Source organism: Canis lupus, chromosome 5, assembly GCF_048164855.1.
Source record: "Canis lupus baileyi chromosome 5, mCanLup2.hap1, whole genome shotgun sequence".
Lineage (NCBI taxonomy): Eukaryota > Metazoa > Chordata > Mammalia > Carnivora > Canidae > Canis > Canis lupus.
This window is the reverse complement of record NC_132842.1, coordinates 51,720,643-51,747,075: the sequence shown is the minus strand read 5'-3', so window position 1 is coordinate 51,747,075 and position 26,433 is coordinate 51,720,643. Positions and strand designations below refer to the sequence as shown.

Below are 26,433 nucleotides of genomic sequence, written 5' to 3'. Positions count from 1 at the left end.
GTGGATTTGAAGTGAAGTGGATAAGTAATTGCAAAATTGTATATTTTCAGTTTATGTTCCTTATATTTAGCTTTTTTTTAAAAGATCTTATGTATTTATTTGAGAGATAGAGAGAGCAAGAGCAGGGGGAGGGACAGAGGAAGAAGAGCAAGCAGACTCCCTGCTGATCAGGGAGCCGGACACAGGGCTCAATCGCAGGATCCTGAGATCATGACCTGAGCCATAGTCAGACATTTAATCAGCTGAGCCACCCAGGTGCTCCCTTTTATATTATCTTTATGTGTTATGTTTATAAAAACTTTTATAATAGATATAAAATAAAATTTGGAAAACTTGAGGAAAGTCATTAGCATCTTACAATCCTATACGATTTTACATATTTTATCATTAATCTTTTCACTTTGATTTGCAGCAAAATGGTTTTCTTAGACTCATGTACTATATGAAAATGCTTATGCTACCTTTTTGTAATTTGATAAAAATTGTAATTATCTATTAATAGTTTGTAGGTGGTGAAACTAAAATACAGAATGTGATTTACCTACCCCAGGGTAAAGACAAAAAAAAACTTTTAAGATTTTTTATTTATTTATTCATATTTATTCATATACATATATTCTATATATATGTATATATTCTATATATATATTCTATATATATATATATATATATATATAGAGAGAGAGAGAGAGAGAGAGAGAGAGAGAGAGAGGCAGAGACACAGGCAGAGGGAGAAGCAGGCTCCATGCAGGGAGCCTGATGTGGACTCGATCCCGGGTCTCCAGGATCATCCCCTGAGCTGAAGGCGACGCTAAACCGCTGAGCCACCCGGGCTTCCCTAAAAACAAAAATTAAAAAGGTCTACTTTACTTCCATTTTCTATTAAGATAAAGATAACTTATATTCTATTTCAGAAGATACTTTTTATCAATGTTCATCAAATGTCTATTTCTAAATATCTTCTTAAAAACAAAATAAAACAAAACACCTCCCCATCTTATTCCAGTCTTTTTTGAGAGATAGGGGATCTAGAGAGCTTTCCTAAACTTATTTTCAGGGTTATAATTTCTCAGGTGGTGAAACCCTGAGTGTTGGGTTTGAGTTTTATATTTTTTTATCGTATGTAAATAGTTAGGACCTTCAAGGCAAGGTATAAGTACAGATGAGCAGCATACAAAATAAGATCCTACTAGATCATCTAAAAAGTCTGCTAGCTGTATCATCAAATACTAAGGGTGCCTTTGATGTGTTGATTAAATTGCATTGCAAATAAAACAGTATCAGTTAGTCTTAAAAATGTGGGTTTTTTGCCTATTTAGAGGAAAATTACTCCCTGTAAAGTTCTATAGGATCTGTTGTCTCACTCTTCTTCCATTTCAATTTGTCTCTTTCTTTAGCAGAAAGGAATTATCGAAAGTAGATTAACAAGAACATTTTATAATAATAATAAGCTTAAACTTTGGAAGGAACTCACTAATGAGCCCATATATTTTAAGGGATGTGGGTGATCTTTGCTCTCTAAAAAAAAAAGCACAGATTAATTCAAGACTCAGTCTCAAACATAACTCCACATTTCTTTATTCTGTCACTGTAAATCATATCCTAAACATTGTTTTCATATATATTTAATGAATCAGTATAGGTCAGCAATATCCAATACATAATTTACTGGTAATTGTCAATTGGTGTTGCCCTCATGACACTTTTTAACAGAAATAGAAGAAAAGAAAAAAAGAAGGGTGAAAATTCACAGAGAACCATTAAAGACCCTGAATAGCCAAAGTAATTTTGAGCAAGAAGACCAAAGCTGGCAGCATTATACTTCCTGATTTAAAAAGCTGCAGTAATCAAAATAGTATGATCCTGGCATAAAAATAAACATAATAGACCAATAGAACAGAAGAGAGACTAGACATAGAGCCATGCATATATGACCAATGGATCTTTGACCAAGGCCCCTTGGTCAAATATACAATGGGGAAATGATAGTCCCTTCAATAAATGGTATTGGAAAATTGGACAGCCACAGGCAGAAGAATGAACCTGGACCCTTATTGTACACCATACACAAAAATGAATTCAAAATGAATTAAGGACTTTAATGTAAGACTCAAAACCATAAAACTCCTGGAAAAAAAACATAGGGAAAAACTTCTTGATTTTGGCAATGATGAAAAGGCAACTTATGGAATAGAAGAAAATACTGCAAATCGTGTATCTGTTAAAGGATTTCTGTCCAAAATATATAAGGAACTCCTACAACTCAGTAGCAAAAAAAAAAAAAAAACACAAAAAAACAAAAAAAAAACAAAAACGAAACAAAACAAACAAAAAACCAAATAACCCAATTAAAAAATGGGCAAAGAACTAAATAGACATTTCTTAAAAGAAGACCTTTAGGGGATCCCTGGGTGGCTCAGCGGTTTAGCACCTGCCTTTGGCCCAGGGCACGATCCTGGAGTCCTGGGATCGAGTCCCACGTCAGGCTCCCGGCATGGAGCCTGCTTCTCCCTCTGCCTGTGTCTCTGCCTCTCTCTCTCTTTCTCTCTCTCTATGTCTATCATGAATAAATAAATAAATCTTTAAAAAAAAAAAGAAGACCTATAAATGGCCCATAGGTATGTTAAAAGGTGCTCAACATCACTAATCATCAGGAAAATGCAAATCATAACCATGATGAACTATTACTTCACACCTCTTAGGATATTTATAATAAAAATAAATAACGCAAATACAAAAGAAAACAAATATTGACAAAAATGTGGGGAAAGGGGAACACTTGTGCACTGATGGTGGGAATGTAAACTGGTACAGCCACTGTGGAAAACAGTGTGGAAGTTTCTCAAAAAAAAAAAAATTAGAACCACCATATGATCCAGTAGTCCCACTTCTGGATGTATACCTAAAAGAACTAAAATCAGCATCTCAAAAAGATATATTCATGGTAGCTGAGCTGTGGAATCAGCATCTCAAAGAGATATGTGTATTCTCAAATGCATTGCAACATAATTCACAATAGTTCAGACATGGAAGCAACTTAAATGTCCATTGACAACAAATGGATAAAGAAAATGTAAGAACGTACAATGGAATATTATCCAGGCCTTCGGAGGTGGAGATCCTGACTTTTGTGACAACGATAGAAGAATCTGCTAAGTGAAATAAGGCAAATAAGGAAGTACAAATACTAAATGATGCCACATATGTGCAGAATCTGAAATAGTCAAACTTATAGAAGCAGAGAGTAAAATGGTGGTTGCCAGGGGCTAGGGAAAATTAAAAATGAGGAGGTAATTTGTCGAAGGATACAAAGTTCAGTTATAAGATGAATAAGTATCTATATAAGTATCTATATAAGATGAATAGATATCTGGGGTACAGCATAGTACCTACAGTAAACAATAATCAATTGTATACTTAAAAATTTCCAAAGAGGGTAGAACTTATGTTAAGTTTTCTTATGACACATACACAAAATAATAGAGGACGGGAGGAAGCCTTTGGAGGTGATGGATATGTTCAGGGCATAGTTTGTGATGATGGTTTCATGGATGTATACTTATCTCCAAATTCCTCAAATTGTATGCATTAACTGTGTGAAGTTTTTTGTGTGTCAGTTATACCTTAATCAAGTGTTTGGAGAGAGAGAGAGAGAGAGAGAGAGAGAGAGAGAGAGAGAGGTAATTGCTCACCAACAGGTAGACTTAATGCCCAGGATAACATGAGAGAAATTTTATAGATAAAATAGCTTTGTTTAACATATGGGAAGTTTTTATTATCTATGAAGTCTGTCACTGTCCACATAGACTTACAAATTAGCACATAAATGCCTAATAGTATGCTATACCTTGTTGTTGCTTACTTTAATGTAGAACTGAACAGTATTTTATCAATGAACCATGTATTCTGAATCCCAGAAGGGAACACATGATCTAATACAAGGTTTCACAATGAAACAGAATATTTTAAGATTATTTATTTATTTATTCATGAGAGACAGAGAGAGAGACAGAGAGAGAGAGAGAGAGAGGCAGAGACACAGGCAGAGGAAGAAGCAGGCTCCATGGAGGGAGCCCGATGCAGAACTCGGTCCCGGGTCTCCAGGATCAGGCCCTGGACTGAAGGTGGCGCTAAACCGCTGAGCCACCTGGGCTGCCCCAAAACAGAGTATTTTAAATAACATTCTGCTCATTACTATCCTATTATTATTATTATTATTATTATTATTATTATTATTATCATTATTACTATGACCTTGAATTATTGATAGATTTTACTTGGGCATTGTTTCCAGTGAACAGCAGCCAACTTGTTCTTGTAAACTTTGGATGGCAAAAGGTACATTAAGCATGCAAAGTGTTTTACCTTTACCTGGCACATGGCAAACGTTCAGTAAGGATTTCCCTTTCTTCTATAAATTATGTCATCCATGATACCGTTCCTCTATAGTTGATATGCTGGTAGTGCTGTAGGAAAATATAAGTCATCTGTATTTGGGGAGCATTTGAAGATATTCTAAGCTCATGCACATCCTTCAGTCTCAGCTCTAATGCATTTTCTCTTCAGACAGACCTCTGTCCAGTCAATCTACAGACAAAGCCTTCTCTTTTTTAACCTCTTTTCTCTTTCACATTATGCTTGAAATAGCAGTCATTTCAAGCCATAATCATTCTATTGGATTACTCATAATTATTTAAATGTCATCTTCTAGGTAAGGCTTCCCCTAGCAATTTTATCTAAATCTGTGTGTGCACATGTGCACATACACATGCACAAGTGCACTTCCTGTCATTTTCCTTTCTTTATTTCTCTCCTTAACATTTATTATTTTTAAACATACTATATATTTTGTTAATTCATCTTGTTTTTGTCTGCTTTTCCCACTAGATTTTTCCTGGGCACAGAGATTTTACCAATTTCATTCCCTGTTAATTTCCCTAACACATAGAACAGAGCCTGGCTCATGATAGGTGCTCAGTAAATATTTGTTGGAAGAGTGAACTGATCAATTATAATAGAACATAAGTTCCATAAGAGTAGGAATCCCACCTGCCTTATTCATGACTGTTTACATGATGCCTGCCTTATAATATGAGCTCAAAATATTTGCTGAATAAATGAGTGAGAAGAATTATCTGGTGAAGAGATAGTGGGGAGAAGACCTCTGTGGCTTTTTTGTGTATTTGAAGAGCTGCCAGAGGCTAGTGTTGCTGTAGCTCTCAAAGCAAGTACCATATAAATGAGATAGAAAAGGAGGCTAGGAGTCAAATCTGTATGCACCTTAATAGGCTGTGTTAAAAATTCTAGGTTTTTATCTTAAGAGCAATGGGTAATTATTGAAGGTGTTTCAATGAATGAGACCAAGAAGGATATTGATGTGCAGAAAATCACAGGATTTCTAAGACATATTGTGTCTTACTAAACAAATGTAATTCTGTGATCTAGAGAAACCGTATTAGAAAGTCAAAGACTTAATATAAAATGGTCTATGTCCTCTTCCCTCTTGTTTTCTATTCCTCTCCAAACACATTCTACACAGAGTACTTAAAGCAGCTCTGTCACGGTTGATACTCCCTTGTAGCAATGCCCTTGCTTTTCATACTGGAAGGTACTACACCATAACTCTGAGATTAATATGAAAGTGTTTGTGTATAGAAATTCAATAATTTTGATGTGAAGTTTGCAAAATCATGGGTATTGTGGTGGATACAGAACATACAAAGAGAAAATATGACACAACTTTGGGAATTTTAAGCCTTCTCATTAGTTTTAAATCTTTCCAGGGGAAATGTGTTTGGGGCATACACTGTGTTTTAGTTATATTAAGGATTAATGAGAAAATAATCTAGAAGTGGTTAAGTATGCCTTTTTTGTTCCACACTTTAAATGATGGCAGATTTTTAGGATCTAATATTAGAAATGGAAGATCACAAAGAATATATGTTTATATACAAAACTGGATTTATTAATTTGTAGTAACAAAGTACAGTTGATATTCAGTCAACTCTCCTCAAGTGTACACATTTTCTCACCTCAGGAAATCTACTCAGTAGGCCAATTAATTATCAAAAGTTTATTTGGTAAGCATAGAATTAAGATATAGGATGGTATAAATTATTTTTATTAATATGTCAACTAATAACTATAATAAGAATACTATCAAGCTATATCTGCCTGAAATATAGCTATTTGTAGGCAAAGTAATCTGCTGAAGATAAGATAGTTGACTTGTCTAATCAGGGTATCCTCCTTCTGGAGAGTACTTAATAAAGTCTGACATATTTTGTCTCTCAGACTCAAGTTTTTAATGTTTTCATGCTTACTCCCTTTTGTTTATTATTTTATCACCACCAATTAGTTAAGATTCAAGTCATTATTGCTTTCTACTTGAGAATCATTCTAATAAAGAGACTTTATGAGTCTTTTTAGGGAATTGTTGGCTACCTACCAATTTTTTTTAAGAGATGCAGATAGCTTGGGAAAGGGTGATAGTGAAATACTTAGAAGTACATATAAGGGAAGTTTAAAGAAATAGAGTTTGAGTAGCCTATTAAAAAGGAGGCTAAATGTTGGCCTTAAAACTGTCTTCAGACTTTGGAACATTTATTATAGTTTGATAGCTGGTAACAAATTGTTCTCCTTCCCTAGCAAGAGCAAAAAAACCACAGTTGTCTTAATTTTTACAGCTGGGAGATTGTAGATGAGGCAGTAGGAAGAATTTCAAGTTATTAAATGTTGGAATGTTGCACTGAGGGTGATTGTAGAACCACTTTCCTTGCAGATTTTAAGGTGGTGTAAATATTCTACAGTGTGGTTTGATATGGAAATAATATTCATGGTATTATTTTAGCAATTCAATATTCTTTTGGAGTCCAAACACATATGCTTATTAGGCATGTGTTTAATAAGAAATTGATTTTGTTTTTATTTTCCCTTAAATTTCAACCCAAAATTTTAGGTCCATAATTACTTGTATTCTTAAAGATCACTTGTTTTTGCTTTGGATTTGCTTCTTAGAGATATTTTTCAAAACTTTTTAATCATTTTTTTAACCTCTTCAAATTGATAATTATTTAACTTGCATTTCTAGATTAGTTCTTTGTTAAATATATGTGTGTGAGTATATATATATATATTTGTATGCATATATATAACAAAAATATATGTCTTTCTAGGATCTCTTGTATTTAAATTATCCACACAACAGGATTAACCTATTTAAAGCTGAAATAAGGGTGCATTATTCTCTTTCTTCAGATGGCTACTAAACACCTGGAGCCAGGCCACGGGGTCACCATATGTTGGTTTTCAATTTTCCTTTGTGTGATACCATGATAAGTAACCTTTCTAATCATTGATGCTCCTTTTTGACCTCTTCAGGCTCTACTCTCCCCTTTGGCCGTCAGGATCCTTTATTGCAAACAGCTGTTGAGAGATGTTACTTACTGATAGGGTAATGAGGACAAAGAAAATGTTTCATATTCAGAACTAAAGACCCAAGATGGCATAGGATTTAGGGTTTCTCAAGGGCAGAAAATGTGTATATGTTTCTTCTATGATCCTTATATTTGTTTAAAAAAAATTTTTTTTAAAAATCATCTAGCAACAAAGAGGCCATTTTCTCTTTGTATACTGTTTTACTTTCATATTGACAAAGTCATTATAAAATGGTTTGGTAATTTTATATCTCTTTCCCCATTGTGTAAACTGCTAATTTTAATTTTCACAGGTAAATTAAAGGGCTCTCCTTTGTATTTTTAGTATCTTTTAAGAGCTATAGTTATGAAAACACATAGTTATAAAAACATTAGAAAAGATAATTTAAATTTCTCTTATTATTTTGAAAGAGTTTTTGAGTGTAAAAGAATCAGTTATTCTATTCTGATCAACAAAGACCTAGTTCAGTATTTTACAAAATTGTTTTCTAAATATCAGGTACATTATTTTACTTTATAAAAATTACTTTAAAACTACAACCTTCATATGTATTTTTATTATTATTTGTATTTGCTATTTTTTATTGTTAATATTTGCAAACAGTGTCATTCATTTGAAAATTCAAATAGACTAGAAGTCTGGGAGTTGGTATTAAAATTTTAAATAAGTAGCAATATTTTAAGTCTTGTCTCTTGGAAGATCATGGAATACTTTTAAGGAGTATTGACACACTGACACACTGTAGAATGATGCCAGTGTTACGCGTAAGTCTTATTTGTCCATATATGATTGTTTCCTATTGCATAATGATGTGATGCCCAGGTAAGCTTTCTCACAAAGAAAAGATCAATGGTATTATTGAAAGTCTCATAGAAAAAACCCTGCAAATCCAAAGAAGGGTCTTTATTAGACATAGTAGATCACTTAGTGACTCCATTCTCAAAAGCTTTAAATAATCTATTAAAATCATGAAGGCAAATGAAGAATCTATAATATATCCTTTGTGTTATTTTTAAAAAATGATAAAGAAGCTATGCCTTGAATCCAATTTTTTAATTTTTATGAAAATGACCTCTATGGGAGGCAAATATCCTCAAAGACTTACGTCTCTAAGGAGAAAGCATCACAAGCTACAGGTTCAAGGCTACAAAGGATCAACTAGGGTGCTGGTATCAAATGCAAAGATTTGACAGTGCAAAGTTTTCTGGCTATAAAATTACCTAAGTTTTCATTGGTCTGCCCCAACCCTATTTTCCCCATAAATTGTGTTTTCTTCATAAGTAGTTTTACACAATGCAGGGGTTTTCACAGAATGCATTTATTACATTTCAACAGAAAGCTTGTGTGTATCAGAACGAGAAAAGGAAGGTAGGGTCATGGCAGAAACAGAGAGGAGTTGAAGTTCAAATGGCAAGCTGGTCAGGATCCCTTGGTGGCTCAGCGGTTTAGTGCCTGCCTTTGGCCTGGGGCATGATCCTGGCTGGAGTCCCAGGATCAGGTGCCATATTGGGCTCCCTGCATGGAGCCTGCTTCTTCCTCTGCCTGTGTCTCTGCCTCCCTCTCTCTGTCTTTCATGAATAAATAAATAAAATCTTAAAAAAAAAAAAAAAACAGAAAACAAATGGCAAGCTGGTAAGCTGAGGTTTTCTGCATTAGAATAGGGGACATCAGCCTGGTATGAGGTAAGGGTCATTTCTACTGTGAAGGAATAGCGAAACGGAAATGACAATTGTCTATCCTATGCTTTGGATGGGGAAAAAATAGCTCACATGAGAAATTGAAGCTTTAGGCTTGTGCCTCACATAAGAACAGAGTATGAGGGGATCCCTGGGTGGCTCAGCGGTTTAGCGCCTGCCTTTGGCCCAGGGTGCGATCCTGGAGTCCTGGGATCGAGTCCCACATCAGGCTCCCGGCATGGAGCCTGTTTCTCCCTCCTCCTGTGTCTCTGCCTCTCTCCCTCTCTGGGTCTCTCATGAATAAATAAAATCTTAAAAAAAAAAAAAAAAAAAAAAAACAGAGTATGACTTTGTATGGTCTCCATACATGGTGCTGACCAAATAAATCAACACAAAAACCAGTGAAACAAAAAAAAATGAGTCAAACCTTAGGGTATATGATAGAAACAAATGCCCAAAGCTTCAGCAACTCATGAAGCACAGGATGCTCCATCAAAAAACAGTGTTCCCTGAAGATAAGCTTGAAAAGAAAATAACAGACATTAGGAAGCAATCCATCATGATGTGAATAAGCAGAAAGATTAGCACCCCAATGGAAGAATAAATGGTAAATATGAAAAGGACTTAATAGACATGGTGGTTAGAATGACAATATCCAATATAAGTGAATGAACTATAATTATATATATAATTAGATATAAATATAATATTTGTGATATTATAATATATATTATATATAACTTAATATATAATATTATAGTAATATAATATATTTGACAGTGCAGTTTTCTGGCTATAAAATATAATATATTAATATATATAATATAGTATATATTATATTTGTGATATATACATCACAAATATATAGCTATAATTATATATTATATAAATTATATAACTAATAATTTTTCAGAATTAAAGAAAGATGTAAATTCAAAGCATGAGCCCCAAGTAGATAAATAAAAGGACACCTAGCTACTGCAGTATAGCAAAGACAAACTTTTGAAAGCAGCTAAACTTCATCACAAAGAAATAGTGATTAGACTGATAAATTATTTCTCAGTCAGCCTCCATGTATGGAGTCCAGATAACAATGAACTTAGTACCTTCAAATGCTAAGATAAGACAAATGCTAGCCTAGAATTCCATATTCAATTAAAATATTTTTAAATTGAGGGTAAAATAAATTTTAAAAAACGAAGAACAACAGTCCTTTGGGGCACTTGAGTGGCTCATTCGGTTAAATGTCCAGCTCTTGATTTTGGCTCAGCTCATGATCTTAGGTCATGAGATTGAGCCCCACATCAGGCTCTGTGCTCAACAGGGAGTCTTCTTGAGATTCTCTGTCTCCCTCTCCTTCTGTCCCTTCCCCCTCCTCTATCTATCTAAAACCAATCAATCAATCAATCAATCTTAAAAAAATCCCAGAATCTCTTGCTAAATTCACTCTGGAAGGATGCATGTCAAGAAGAAAGAAATTGAATTCAGAAGATAGTGCTGGAACATAAGAAAGAGTTGATCAACGTATCGATATGTTTAAAAAAAAAAACACTGATTATCAAGTTTTGGGCAGTGCGTGATTCAGAAGCTTTTAGGTTTTTGTATGCAGGAAAATTTCTCTCTGAAAATTAGCAAACCGATTCAGGGATGCAAACTTTTAATTTTGCCAAGTAGAAACATTTTGTCAAGACTGCCATTAACACACATACACTCTGCCCTCAGGAACTGTACAGTCTTTTGTGACACCTAAAAAGTAAAAAAAGAACCATACCTAAAAAGTAAAAAGTAATAAATAACAAGAGTCTGTTAAAATTAAAAATTTTAGTTTCATGAAAAAAATCTAACCACACTGATATCACTCTTCTAATTTTGTCGCCAAATATTGAAAACTCCATAAAGCAGTACCAATCTATGTCTGATTGTACCCTACTTTCTCCCTGGTTTCTATAAATTCTTTGATAGTGTTATTTTTTCATAATATAATGCCTGGTGAATAGTAGACGCTCAAGAAGTATTATTGAATGAATGGGAAATAATGTTTTGTTTTATCCAGGCAATCCTCCCAACTGGTTACAAGTTGAGCCCAAGAAATGAGAGAGTCCATTTCCAATTTTCAGTGTCATGTAACAGAAATTTCCCTTAGTGAAGACTGTTGATGACTTCCCTCACCTTCCTTAAACTCTAGAGCAAGCACAGAGACCAAAATTTCTCCTAGAGAGTAGGGTTAGAGAAAGGAATCTCCCTAACACAGGCAATAGTTTATTAGTTCATAGAAGTTATAAAATAATCTTAATAAATCTTAACTTCTCCTGTAAAAAATTAGGAGTATCTGAAAGAGAACTATGTTTTTCTAGAGCCAAGCTGGCGGGTAGTCAAAAATCATCAATCTATCTCACTAACTATACTCTATGTTATTTATTTTATGTAGGAATATTAATCCATCTAATATGATGGTGGTTATACAAATTCCCTAGGAGCCAAAAAATTTCAGAATGCATTTAACTTATTAGTGAAAAACTTGGGACCTAACTTAGGATGCTTATTTGGCAACTGATATACCTATGCATATACCTCTGTAAATATATCATCCATGTTCTAGGATCCAACAGTTTAAAGAAGAGTATTTTGGAATGTATGAAAATGTTCTCCGGGAGCCTGAGTGGCCTAGTCGGTTAAGCATTTGACTTTTGGTTTGGGCTCAGGTTGTGATCTCTGAGTCATGGGATTGAACCCCATGTGGGGCTTTGTGCTCAGGAGGGATTCTGCTTGAGGTTCTTTCCTTCTCCCCTCCTCCCTCTCTGCCCCTCCTCCCAACTCATGCATGCACTTTCTCTCTCTCTAAATTAAATAAATTAAAATCTTTTTTAAAAAGAAGAAAGTATTCTCAAGTTCTTTCAGGAAGTGTACCTCTTGCTATCTTAGTATAAAATAAGATTTTCTTAGTTTCTATCTTTTAAGTGAATTTTTTTTATCTTGGGAAATCTTAATTGAGATGTCATGATCTTTATTATTCAAGCTGACATTCTAGATAAGAGATATATTTGAAAAATCTTCAGAGCCTTTTCTGAGACTAGTTTTACATCTTGGGAGTATTTCCTCTACATAAATTTACAGTCTCATGCTTCAAACAGTAATTTGTGGGAAGTTAATGCCCTAGCAAAATTCCAATCCCCAGGAGCCCACTAGGTAATAAAGTTCTCTTAGCAGTGGGAATCTACCTTTCAAAATGTGTTATTCTCTATAGGATAATAAGGCTCTATCAAGGGCTGTACTATGAATCTTGAGATTAAAGCTTTGAAAAAATATCTTGAGCATTTGCTGTTTTGGGTAGAGATTTTCAAGGCACTTTTGGAAAAAAGTTTTTGTAAGTTGACCTCATAGTAGTATGTTTTCCTAATAGATGCTTTGAACATTTTCCCATTCAATGATAGAATTTTCATTTCACAGTGTATCTAAACTTCAGGCTTCTTTTACTTCTGTCTAAAGTTAAGACTTAGACCTAATAAAATCATAAAAGATCAGTAGTATAGTCCAGGATTATGGATTTTTTTTTTGTAATCTCTTAATACATTTTTTAAGCAATGCTTCTCTGTTTTAGCGAACACAGTTTCTCTTTGAATATGGGTGTTTTTGATGTATGGGATAGTATTTTAAGACCCTAAAATGTTAGTACTACTGTTTTTCTAATATCAAACTGAAATAATATATTTAGGAACATATATATTAAGAAACCATCTCCTATAGGAAAGGAACACTAAAATAGTTATTTATAGTCATAAAACAGAAACTGAAACTTTGAAAGAAAGTAGAATTTGCAGTAAATTAAGTTGTAAGAACAGGAAAATTATGTTTATATTATGATCTACAAGTACATGTTGTTTTTCTTTTATAATGTTTTAACTCTCTTCTAGCTCAATAATTCTCCAAATAGAATTTAAAGTAGATATCGAGTAGATTTATTCAGAAACATTTTAGAAGCCTAATAGAGGGGCACCTGGGTGGCTCAGTTGGATAAGCATCTGCCTTTGGCTCAGGTCATGATCTTGGGATCCTGGGATCCAGCCCCAAGTGGGGCTCCCTGCTCAGTGGGGAGTCTGCTTCTCCCTCTCTTGGTGTCCCTCCAAGCCCACCCACTTATATGTGCACTTTCTCTCTCTCAAATAATTAATCTTAAAAAAAAATTAATGGAAATTCTATGTCTCCTTTTGTGCGGGGTGGAAGGGAGCATCGTAAAGAGGAGCCCAAAGAGATCTGCTCAGTGTTATACCCTGTAGGGCGTTTCCATTTGTAGGAACAGTGAACCAGTGAATTTAAAATGTTACTGCTTTATTTCTGAATTGTGTTTATATGACATACGTTTTTTATAATGATATTTTGAGAGTAAAAAGAGCAGTTGGGGAATAGAAGCAATAAAAGTGAATGTCATACATAAATTTATCTTCACACTCCAGATTAGTATATTTTTATTGCAAATATATATTTTGTACTACATGGTTCTAGTTTAACTTAAAAACTTGTATTATTGGTAATGATGCCAGTTGGTGATCATAAATAAAAAGAAACTAAAAAATTTGAGTATTTTCTTCAAAGCAGGTTTTTTTTTTCCTGTTACTTAAAATACTTAGGGACATGTTAGACAGCTTATTTCAAAATTTGACAAATTAATATGGTATGAACAAGCTAAAGTATTTTTATATTGCCAATATTATAGTAAGTGTTTTAATTCTCCCATGCTAAAGTAGGATAATGAGAAATCATAGTAAAGAGGACAGGACAGCTCCAAACAACATCTGAAATATGTCTGTTTTGAAAATGACACATAAAGAGCAGCATTTGTTCAAAACCACATTTCCTTCCATGCAGGTGGGCTACACTGATGATCTGCAAAAAAGCATTGCTAGATTGTTCTTTAGGTGTATATGAATTTTAGAAATTAGTCACTGCCCATACCTGTGGTCTCTTTTTTTCTTTTTCTTTCTTTTCTTTTCTTTTCTTTTATTATTATTTTTTTAAAAGATTTATTTATTTATTTATTCATGATAGACACAGAGATTGAGAAAGAGGCAGAGACACAGGAGGAGGGAGAAGCGGGCCCCATGCCGGGAGCCCGATGTGGGACTCGATCCCGGGACTCCAGGATCGCGCCCTGGGCCAAAGGCAGGCGCCAAACCGCTGAGCCACCCAGGGATCCCCTTTTTTTTCTTTTTAAAATGGTCTTTGAATATTACAATATATCTAGGAATTCATCTACTTGGTAACACTTTATTAGTAATTGATAAGTTTGTACTATTGTATATTCTTAAGAGTAGTAAATTCATTTTCTACATATTCATTCGTTCTCTGTACTCTTCTATAGTAATGAAATTTCTTTTTTAAAAAACATTCTTTTTTAAAGATTTTATCTTTAAGCAATCTCTATACCCAACATGGGCCTTGAATTTACAACCTTGAGATCAAGAGTTGCATATTCTACTGACTGAGTGAGCCAGAGGCACCAGTGTTTCAGTGAAATTTCTGCACAGTACTTTTCAAAGATCCTAGTGGGGGAACGCCTGGGTGGCTCAGCGGTTGAGCGTCTGCCTTCGGCTAAGGGCGTGATCCTGGAGACCCGAGATTGAGTCCCACATCAGGCTTCCTACATGGAGCCTGCTTCTCCCTCTGCCTGTGTCTCTGCCTCTCTCTCTCCTCTCTGTGTATAAATTAATAAAATCTTTTTAAAAAAATAAAATAAAATAAATATTCTAATAAAAACTAAGATATTCTTTATCCACTAAAATAAGAATTATAAAGAAAATTATTTAAGTGATTCTGCAAATGGGTAACACATCTTGCATAAGAATCTCCTTCCAAAATTTTCATCTCTTATGCTTTAACAGCAGGAAAACACCTGGGATGTCTTAGTAAAGTAATGCCGAGTGCACATAGGTATATTTTATGGAAGAAGTGGACGTGATTTTAGTCTCTACTTCTGATCAACTTGCTTTTTGCCTTCTTTCCTAGGAAGTGTGTAGAGAGCTCTGGTGTCTCAGCAAAAGCAACCGCTGTGTCACCAACAGTATTCCTGCAGCTGAAGGAACACTCTGTCAAACTGGGAATATTGAAAAGGGGGTAAGCTCAAATGATTTATTATCTATTTGACAAGTAGACTAAATTGATCCATTTCTGGTGTTGGTATTCAACTACTAGGAAATCATGCATGAGAAAATAGTAGATATCTAGCCTAATGAGTTAATTGGCACAGATTGACATCTGTGCATCTGCTATGTTTAGGAAATTACAGTGATGATTATTCTGGCTCAGTTACACCTTTCTGTGCATATATGTATATATTTGAACAGAAAATCCAACAATAATCTTGTCATATAATATGGTCTGTTTAGTCACATAAGTTTATGTTTCTTTGATAAATAATTCTCAGGAAAATTATGTGACCCACAAATATATTTTATTACTAGAGTCAAACTAGAGTTTATTTTAAAATTACAATATAAGAGAAAGGGCAAGTATTGGAGGAATGATCAGACAATTTACTGAGCATAGGAATTATAGCTAAATAATATTAGTTTCATTGGTCTAGTTTTCGAAAAAATATCATTATTAAGAATTGTTCAAAAGGATAAGAATAGTTTATACTATTTCTGAAATTCTTTAGGAATTGCTATAAATATGAATTCTAGAATTTATTTGCTGCCTACTAAATTTATAATAATAGCTACTACTGTCTTCTGTTCTCATTTCTAAATTCTTCCATGTTAGTTGGGGTACTTTCAACAAAGATTACACTGAATTTCAGTTTGCAATCTGATGTTTAAATAAAAGAATGAAAGCTTTTGGGCAGCTGTCATAGTTTTATTAATCCTTGCTGACGGCTTCATTCAGGACCCGTGACCTAGTGCCATGTTGATGGCTTTTCCATGCTGAGTTTGGAAATGTTGGTAAATTGTGCTAAATGTATGAATTGATAGGGTCATTTTTAAAGGATTAGGGATCTTTTTTTGAGACTTTGTAAGTAGCCAATAAAAATACAGAGACCTTCACACACTACCAAAAATTCTTTCTTTTTTTTTTTCACTGAAGTAATAGAAAATATTAAGAACTGCATTCTTGAAACAACAGTCTAGGTTTATTTTGGAGTCAGCAGTTCTTGTCAACGAGAAGTAGCAATTTACATCAATCTGTACTTAGAAGAAATACATAATAGTGAGGGGAGAAAGTTACGGTGAGAATCCCTTTCTTTATTTGCCCCTGATTGATTATTATTCTTGTGATCTAGTCCATGGGCCACAGTTTCTTTTTGCCTAGAATAATACTATCGCTAAGCCTGATGACTCTTTATTTTACTTTATTTTTAAATCCCAAGCATAAAGAATTCATTCTTTTAAACACTATAAATTCTATAAATTATATATATAAATTATAATCTATAAATTATAAAATCTATAAATTATATAATCTATAAATTATATAAATTATAAATTATATAAAATATATAATCATTTCAAGTAAAGAAACCATTAATAGTGGCTATCTATCTGAAAACATATAGCTCAATCCCACTAATCATTTATGTGTAGATACATATTTAATATCTTATCATTTGTGCTTAATAGTAGAATCCCCAAATGTTATATCTTACAGCTATTTGCACATGTGTAAGAGAGGTGATATTTTGGGGGGGAAATTACAGACAATTTTGAGGAATACCAAGAAAAAACTCTCAATAATATTAAAGCTAACAGTATTGAATTTAAATTTAGATAAACAGAGATATAATACTTTTATATTTGTGTGCATACACACAAATAAGGACAGACAAGAGAAAGTGAATAAAATGGGGCAAAAACATATTTGATTTCTAAAGATTCCCATTCTGTTTTTAGAGTTTATTTAAGTAATCTCTGCACTCAACATGTGGCTTCAACTCACAACCCTTAGATCAAGAGTGGCATGCTCTTCTGACTAAGCCAGCCAGACATCCCTAAAGATTCACATTTTTTTTAAAGATTTTATTTATATATTTGAGAGAGAGAGAGAGAGTGAGAAAAAGCACGAGCAGGGAGGAGCATGTGGGGCTCAGTCCTAGGACCCCAGGATCATGACCTGAGCTGAAGGTAGACACTTAACCAACTGACCCATCCAGGCACCCCAGAGATTCACATTCTTTTTTTTTTTTCTTAAGATTTTATTTATTTATTCATGAGAATACACAGAGAGGAGAGAGAGAGGCAGAGACACAAGCAGAGGGAGAAGCAGGCTCCATGCAGAGAGCCTGACGTGGGACTCGATCCCAGGTCTCCAGGATCACGCCCTGGGCTGAAGGCAGCGCCAACCGCTGAGCCACCCGGGCTGCCCGAGATTCACATTCTTAATCTTAGTTAATGGTTGTCAACTTTTTGATCTCTAAATGCTTTCTTCAAACAAAGTCTACAGAATTCTGATATATATATTTGAAACAATGGATATACTCTTGCTAAAAGAACTCCTTGCCTACCTCCTCACCCTGTCCGTGGACCCTTGTCAGCTTCTGACATACCTCAACAGAACATCTTAGGTTCCAAGAAAGACTATTTAAGAACTTTGTAAGTGTAGCTAAGTTTGTGTGCCAAGAGAGCATTCAACATCCACAACATCATAGTTTCATATAGTCAATATGTTAGATTTCACCATCCAAAATTAATCTACAGGGCTCCATGCTAGGTGTAGAACCTACTTGAAACAAACAAACAAACAAATAAATAAAATTGATCTACAAAACAAATGTTAGCCATTCTTTCAGAGACGTGGAAGATCAACAGACAGCTTTAGGAAAGTCACTAACGAAACTTAAATGAGTGAATGAAAAGAACGAATATGTAGCAGACTCGTAGAAAAGAAAAGGGCAGAGTGCTATGAGAAGACCCTCAAACTATCTCTGTTATTAACAGTGAGTTTATGAAAAGGCTTTCAAAGTACTAGATCAACCTACAAGTTTAAGGGGAAAAAATACAAAGAACTAGAAATGAGACCTGAGCCATTCTTTATTTTTTATTTATTTTATACTAACTGAACTTGCCATGTTATTTATTTATGAATATTTATTGTCGATTTCAGTTATTTTTTTTTCCTTAAAAAGGAAGCATGTTTACAGTTGCCAAATGCAGATTTTCCTCTTAAGGCTTTATCTGTTTGGAAATTAAAACAGAACTCAAAAAAAAAAAAAAAAGAAATTAAACTAGAACTCCAACCAAAATAGCCATGCGAAGAGTCAGTGACACAAAGTAGCAATTTTGCTTGGTCTAGTCAACTTTGTGTGGCATTAAAATATAGTTGCCCATTACTAGTAACCATGATGATCATGATGATGACAATGAAAAATTTTAAAGTACTTACACTGTGCAAGGCACATATTTGTTCTATTTAGTATTGGCAAAATTCCCATGAGGTAAGTACTGTTTTAACCCCATTTTACAGATGAAGAGAGTAAGACTTGAAAGCCTAAGATTGCAAAGCAATTTAAAAGCAGAGCTGAGACTCTAGGATGGGTCTTTCTAATTCCAAAGTTGAAACTTTTGCCCCTCTATACTGCCTCTGATTTTACTTTACCTTCAGATGGGAAATTGCAGAGAAAAAAGCAAATTTTTATTGTCACAGTCTCGGAACCTGAGATTGGGGGTGACAATGTATTGAACCCTTTAATACTAAGTGAAATTTTCACATACCTACCTGTAATGATTTGTTATCTCAGGAATTACAGTCAGAAAGCACTGTGGGCATAACATTGAAGAAAGAATATACAATTGTGTTACAACTGGCAAAATAACGAATCTCTACTTTAAAATGAGAGAGGTCTATTTCTACATTTGTAGAGATCTTGTGAGGATAGAACAAAATAATATCTCAGTAGAGCTTTTTGTGGGCTTCTTCAGAGGGAAGGTGCCAGTGTATGTTACTAGAGCATCATCATTCATTTCATTGTTATTTTCCAACCTTGGATGATAGGCAGGAAATTCTTCACCAGACTGTCTTAACTGGCACTAACGAACATCAAAGAGTGTAAGCATAAGTTTGTGTGTCTCAGAAACATGAATGGAATACCCATGACTGGCCTCTGATCTTAACTTTGAATTTCAAAACTACTGTCTTCAGAAGGAACAAGAAAAAAACCTGCATCCTGTCTAGCCAGCAAGATAAAACCAAAGCTGTTCGTTGTGTTTTGAATAAATCCTTTAAAAAGAAAAAAAAAAAAAAAAAAAGGTCAGGGGAGGGGAGAAATATTGCTCAAGTGATAGCATAGACATATCCAGAGGACTGGATCCACAATGATCTCGTCAAACTCTGGCTGCAAAAGATATGGGATTCCTGCCCGGGGGCGCAGTTCCACAAATGTTCCATGTAAGTATGGGAACTGTTCCATGCACATTTAGCAGATGGAGTAAGAAATATGGCCAAAAAATTAAAAACTGATCTTTGCGTGAGTCCTGGGGGGTCTGACATCGCTATTACAGCCATTGGATGTTTGCCTGAATAAGCCATTCAAGTATTGAATAAGAACCATATGGTCAGAATGGATGTGCTCAGGGACAGTAGCATTAACCAAAGGAGGAAATTTGATGAGCCCAGACGGTGCGCTGGTACTGTGCATCCACAGGTCACACTCCTACAAATCAATCAATATAGCTTTCAGCCAAAAGAACTTTCCTTAGTCGTGGCATCAACAATAGCTCTTTGGACAGGAATCAGAGGGATGCCATACGTGATAAAATAATAAACAACGGTTTAGACTGTAAAAACTCTGATAGTAGTGTTGGCATTGTTACTGAACAGGACATTAAGGAAAATCAAAACTCAATCTTTGCAAGCTCTGATGGTGACCAAAATAGTTTCCAATACTTGGTTTATTGCCAAAATGCTGATTTAATGATTCTACAAGACCAGTTAGAGATATAGCCCAGAATTTAGGCCTATTCATACTTAACACTGATTCCTAATAATCTTGGCATGGGAGAGACATAGGACTGTATTAGAATAGGATTATTATATACCCTTTGAAAGCACTAGATATGTAAATAGGACATTTGCAGCCCTAGATCTTAATTCACTTAAGAGTAAAATATATTCTGTTTTGACTGGGTCCCAAACTATAAACACAGGAAGTGAAAAAAGAATAGTCCTTTCAATTGCTCTAGAAATTTAAATAGTATGGGATGACAAGTTCTGATTTAGAATTTGGGCTGAAATAAGCTTTTGCATTCCTGCACCTGCACAGCAGAAAGATAAAGCTTTTAATAGTGCTATGCTCCAACTCTCAGTTTTTCTGACTTGGGAAGAATGTTCCATATTGAATCACCAAAATCACTTCCCTCAAAATCTTAGGATTTCCTTAGAGGTCTCTCATTCCAGATGCTGGCTGGACCCAAAGTGCTGGCTATGGTACAAGATGTACCATAATCACATCCTAAAATGATTCTTACTAAAAATATATATATTATATATATTTAAAAATAATGTCTATACTCATGTTGAAATTTTGCTTTGTGGAATTCTGACAAATTCTCATTTAGATTGTTTGATTTGTAATATTATCTTGTTTGAACATAATTCCCTATGTAGATCATGAAATTGAGTGGTCTAATATCAAAGGATGTTGATTATTAATGGGTAAGTGTTTCTTAAGAAAACTTTTAAAGCCTCACTGGAATGTATCATCTTTCTAGATAGTTTTAATAACATATTTATTTTATTTAGAAGGAATGTGAAAAACAAGAATGAGCAATATGAGATTTTATTTTTGAAATGTGATAGTTTCACTTCTATCACCTGTCCGAATCTGGTTTAGCATATCTGAATTAGCAAAAAGAAGGCCAAATTTACCCAATTTATCTAGAAAATTTAGGCTGAAGTAACAAGACTGATACTTAGAATAGTCCTAAATCACTAGATTGGATATAATTTTTGAGGATAAAGGAAACTTGTCTCCATCTGAATATTTAACTTCTGCAGTTTAAGAAATTAAGTAAAATTCTGTGCCTGTAGAAATAGAGCTTTTATGGGTTCAGCAACTTCAGATGGAAAAAAAATAAGAAAAGTAGAAAATACGGCACTCAAAATTCTCAGCTTTATGTGCTTACAGGATTTATATACCTCAAGTTGCTTTATTTTGTGTAATCTAATTATATTACTTATGACTTACGTTAAAATCTTGGTGTATATCGATTCATGTAATAATCTAGAAAATTGTCTCCAATAACTTGATCCACATAAAGTTCCCTGGAGGTTCCTTAAAAGCATTTATTATTAAGTTAAATAAGTTTCTTCTCTAAAATCATGTACTACATCAAGATACTTACCTGTGCTGGAGCAGAGAAATAACAAGAATCCGAAAGATGTCCTTTACTTAAGTATAAAGTAGAGGGAAACTAAACAAAGCTCAAAAGACTGTTTTGCCAGAGATCAATATCAACCAAGTCCTTTGGTAGATTTATAATTTTTTGAAGGCATGTCTGCATAGACTAATTTTTAAAGTTGTCCTAATCCAAACCACATTGGATTTAAAAACTAAAGTTAGTACCCATCTTATAATTAGGGAATCTGAAAAAAGAAAATCACTTGCTTTGGACCATGGATATTGATTGCTAGAATAAGAACTCAGTTTTATAAAACAGACTACATAGACTGAATTTACTTGTTGTCTAAGTTGTTAACTGGTTATTAAGCTAGACACTAGTCTCTTGTCAACTGCTAGATGACTGATACTTATAATACAATTTTGAGTTCTTCATTTTTTAGCCATTAATATTTGTTATTTAACTTTTCTCATACAATTGTCTATTACATTATAACTCCATGGAATAGGTATAATCCAATAGCAGGAATTTATGCAATAAAAGGTTCTAGCAAGCCACTTATGAAATACTACTGCAATGTAGATGTTAATTGATGATGAGAACCGAGGAGCATCCTACAAACTGAATACTGTTTGTTTTTTACCTTAAGAATACGTTTTAAAAGGAAAGCAAGAGAACTTATGTAACTTCTCTCCCTGTACTGCATTTTGTGAGCATCCCAGAAACATCTATAACAATATTATAAAATATTTTGGAACCTATGTCATTCAATATTCTTTTTTTTTTTTTTGTCATTCAATATTCTTATGGCCTTCACCATTTCTCTGTCCCCTGAAAAATGCAAAAAAAGTCTTATCTATAAATTATAAAAATACTCAAAGAAATCTGAAATAACATGTAGCAGTACACTAAGAGTTTTTATCTCCAGTGTTATTTTGTATTTTATGAAATAAATATAGTCCAGTATACTTTAATACTCTAATATACTTCAAATGCATAATCCTACTCCTACATTGTTTTTTTCCCCACTGATTTTTGTGTATTTTTGGACAGATAATCCTTTTTCTGCCAGTAAGTGACTTTGGGCAAGTCAGCCTCCTTAAGGTTCTGGTTTCTTCCATGAAAAAATGAAGCACTTAGACCACATGAATTTCAAAATCTCTCTGAGCTTTTAGATGCAGCTCTGTGATTGTATAAAATAAATGTAAAATCAAATTTTAATATTATTTTACATCAAAAATGCTAAATTTCCAACTTGAAATGGTAAATTTTAAGATTTGGCATTTTTTTAAGTGTTGTCATTAATTGAAACTAGGGGGAACAAAATCAGTAATTGCTGGTCAGTAATACATTGCTCAGCTATTCCCATAGGAAAATAAGTGCAGGCATACATATTATACACAGCTACTTGTAATAACAAAAATGTGAAACTGGAGATTATTTGGCCCAAATTGTGACTTTTGTATAGGTGAAGTCCTAACACAATTGGTATATCAATATACAAATAGTGGTCTTCAAAATCAATTAAGTAAGCCATAAACTGTTAGCTAAAATATTCTCTCCCTCAAGTGTATTTTATTATCAGTAGCCCTGCTCCCAGGGTTGATACTGTTTTATCAGTTCAGCCAACTGTCTCTGGTTCACCACCTTGGACAGAAAGATTTTTTCCTTCATGGTAATTTTCATAAAACTAATTATCTTTCTCAATGTCCTACATTAATATTTATTAGACTTGAAGTCAGAATGCTCTGCCTTGGGCAGCCCAGGTGGCTCAGTGGTTTAGCGCTGCCTTCAGCCCAGGGCCCGATCCTGGAGACCTGGGATTGAGTCCCACGTCGGGTTCCCTGAGTGGAGCCTGCTTCTTCCTGCCTGTGTCTCTGCCTCTCTCTCTGTGTGTCTCTCATGAATAAATAAATAAAATCTTAAAAAAAAAAAAAAATGTTCTGCCTTATAGGCAAATTTTTACTTTCTCTTGCCTAATTTTTGTAAAAACATTTTATTTATTTATTTGACAGCACATGTAGAGGGACCAGCTGAGCAGGGAGCCTGATGTGAGACTCAATCCTAGGACCCTGAGATCATGACCTGAGCCCAAGGCAGATGGTTAACAGACTGAGCCACCCCAGTCCCCCTCTTGCCTAATTTTTTTTGGACAAATGATAATCACCCAGTACTTCTTTTTTTTTTTTTTTTAGATTTTTATTTATTTATTCATGATAGACCGAGAGAGAGCGAGAGAGAGAGAGAGGCAGAGACACAAGGCAGAGGGAGAAGCAGGCTCCATGCCCGGAGCCCGACTCGGGACTTGATCCCAGGACTCCAGGATCACACCCTGAGCCAAAGGCAGACACTGAACCGCTGAGCCACCCAGGGATCCCCCCAGAACTTCTCTTAAAAATAAATAAAAATTCTTTTATCTTGTTACAAATACTGAAAATTGGCTGAATGCAACTACCATGGAAACAAAGATGAATTTGACTTTTTTTTCCTCCAGTATCTCTATTTCTTTCCTTACTTGCAGTAACCAGAATAGAACACAGAATTCTGTAGTTTAAGTAATGAACTCATTCGTTCAATAAATTTTTGTTGTTTTTTTACTACGTTAGATGCTGTTGTAGACATTCAACATTTCTAATAGAACATTCTGTGATGATGAAATGTTCTTTATCTACTCTGTCCACTATAGTGGGCACTAACCTCGTGTGGCTTTGGAGCTCTGGAAATGTAGCCATTGGGTTTGAAGAACTAAATTTCAAATTTTAATTAAATTTAAATAGCCCATTATTGCTATATAATGCTATGTATTGATTATTAATATATTATATTATTAATATAATGTATTAAATTAAATATATATGTATTTTTAAAAATCAGTTTCATAGATAATAGAGGACAGTTTGGTGGTTGCCAGGGTTTGGAGAAATGGGCCAACTATTTTTGGTTTTGTCTTTTTAATTTAGATAATTTTTTAAAATAAAGGGTATTAAAAATTCTTACAAGAAATTTTTTAAAAAATGCTCAGGGCCATCATCTATAGGAAGAGATGATAAATGTGCATCATTCACTGTGGAGAGAAACCTATCTTTCTAAGGGTGCTTGTTGATTGCTTTCCACATTCTGGAAGATTTGTGTGTCCTTCCAAGAATTCAGTATCTGCACCATCATCTAGGGCTGGCAGGAACTTAGCTTTCTCCAGGATTTTGGAAGGTTATAAATGCTGTCCACACTACATTTAGATCTCTGCAGTTGCATAAGCCTCATTCCTACATATGAGCATTCCATATTAACAGTGATATTAGCTAATTTTGCTGAAGGCCTAATATGACACTACCATTGTTCTAATCACTTTATGTGCCCTGCTAGAGGGATGGTGTTATTATTCCCATTTTATAGGTAAGAAAATGGAGATCCAGAGAATTTAAGCAATTTACCCAACAGTTACTAACATTTACAGAACTCTTTCCATGTATCAGATAACTTTCTACTCCCTATGTACTGTTCTTCACATTATCTTTGTTTAATCTCACATGCTATAGGCTGTATTATTATTTAGCTTTTTATTTATGAGGAAGTTAAGGAGCAGACAGGTCAAATTAGTTACTCAGCATCTCAGTTTCTATTCAGGTCTCAGTTCTCAACCATCATGCTATCCTGCTTCTCAGGATATATTTTGCTAGAATAAGTTGATTATTTGTGCACTTAGATTTGTTGCTGAATTTTTCCCTTCAAAGCATAGATGAATTGCCTAAAATGAGTATGATGCTATGTTCATAATTCTTAAAATAAATAAATAGCCATATGTGCATCTCTTGGTGTTATATACTGATGAGAAGAGATAATTACTAAAGAAGTAATTTGAAAAATAAACAGGGTAATTTAAAATAATGGTAAGTGCTAAGAGGGAAATAACACAGGAGGATGTAATCTCTATTACATCTGGAGTTAGCAGTGGGAGCGTGGGAAGTAACGGGGAGTACCCTTTTCAGAATAAGGGTAGTCAAGTAAAGATCTCTGATAAAAGGACACTTGATTGAGACTGAATAATGAGAAAACAGTAACATAAGTAATTGAGAGAATAATATTCCCAGAAGGACCAGCAATTGCAAATGCCCCAAAGTGGGAACACACTTAGTGTATTGAGGAAAAGAAAGAAGTCCAGTGGTCTGGACCAATTTGTGCAAGAGAGAGTAAGAGTGGAGAAGGAGGCAGGGGTCAGATCACAAAGGCCACTACTGACCAGAATTAAGGTAAGTAGGGAAGTAGTGCAATCATTTAAGCAAAAGAGTGACATGATGTGATAATATGTTTTTCTTTTTAAAGCACTCTGAATGTTTACTAAGGACTGGGTTTGATTATAGGTAGAAAAAAGTAGAAGCAGAGAGGCCAAGTAGAAGCTATTCCATTTGCCTGTTTCATCTGAGGTGGTAGCCATGAAAATAGTCAAAAGTGAAAGAATACTGGATATGTGGAAGTAGTGTAATAAACTGATTACTTTCTAAGCATCTAATGTTAGAATACCATTATATTTTAACATAAAGTTGAATTTTATGTAACAGTCTGACATTGCTGCCAGTTATTCAACTCTAATAAATGTTTCTTATTGTTATTCATATACACGAATGACTTTCAGAGCATCAGGATGGTGTGTCAAAATTTGATAATTCAGAAAAATGCCCCAATAAAGGCCTAGAAAGGCTTGGTTTAAAAAAAAAATAAAAAGGCTTTTTTTTTTTTTTTTTTTTTTTTTTACCATATTCTGTGAATAAGATTTATCATGTTAGAGTTATGACCTGATTATGTGATGTCTGTGTCTCGATAAATTATTCCTGGCTTTCTACTTCCATGCAGTATGTGTGGTTTACTGCAGAGTAAAGCTGAAAGAATTCCAATACACATGTTCATGCAGGGACTATACACATGGCTAGTCAGCATATGTAAGAGTTTTTTGTACCCTGTCCCTAGTATCTTGGCATTACTTTTATTATGTCTGCAGGACT

At 34.2% G+C, this 26,433-nt stretch overlaps 1 protein-coding gene across 5 annotated transcripts in view; it reads left to right on the top strand.

The window, feature by feature from the left end:
• Positions 1-26,433, top strand: part of ADAMTS6 (ADAM metallopeptidase with thrombospondin type 1 motif 6) — a 295,855-nt gene that overhangs the window by 176,649 nt on the left and 92,773 nt on the right. For all 5 annotated transcript variants that reach the window (XR_012031294.1, XR_012031295.1, XM_072826631.1 and 2 more), the window contains exon 12: positions 15,114-15,221. Coding sequence is in view for 3 of the 5 variants with exons in the window: in XM_072826631.1 (XP_072682732.1) it covers positions 15,114-15,221 (108 nt within the window). In the remaining 2 variants the exon portion in view is untranslated. The remainder of the gene's footprint in view (positions 1-15,113; positions 15,222-26,433) is intronic.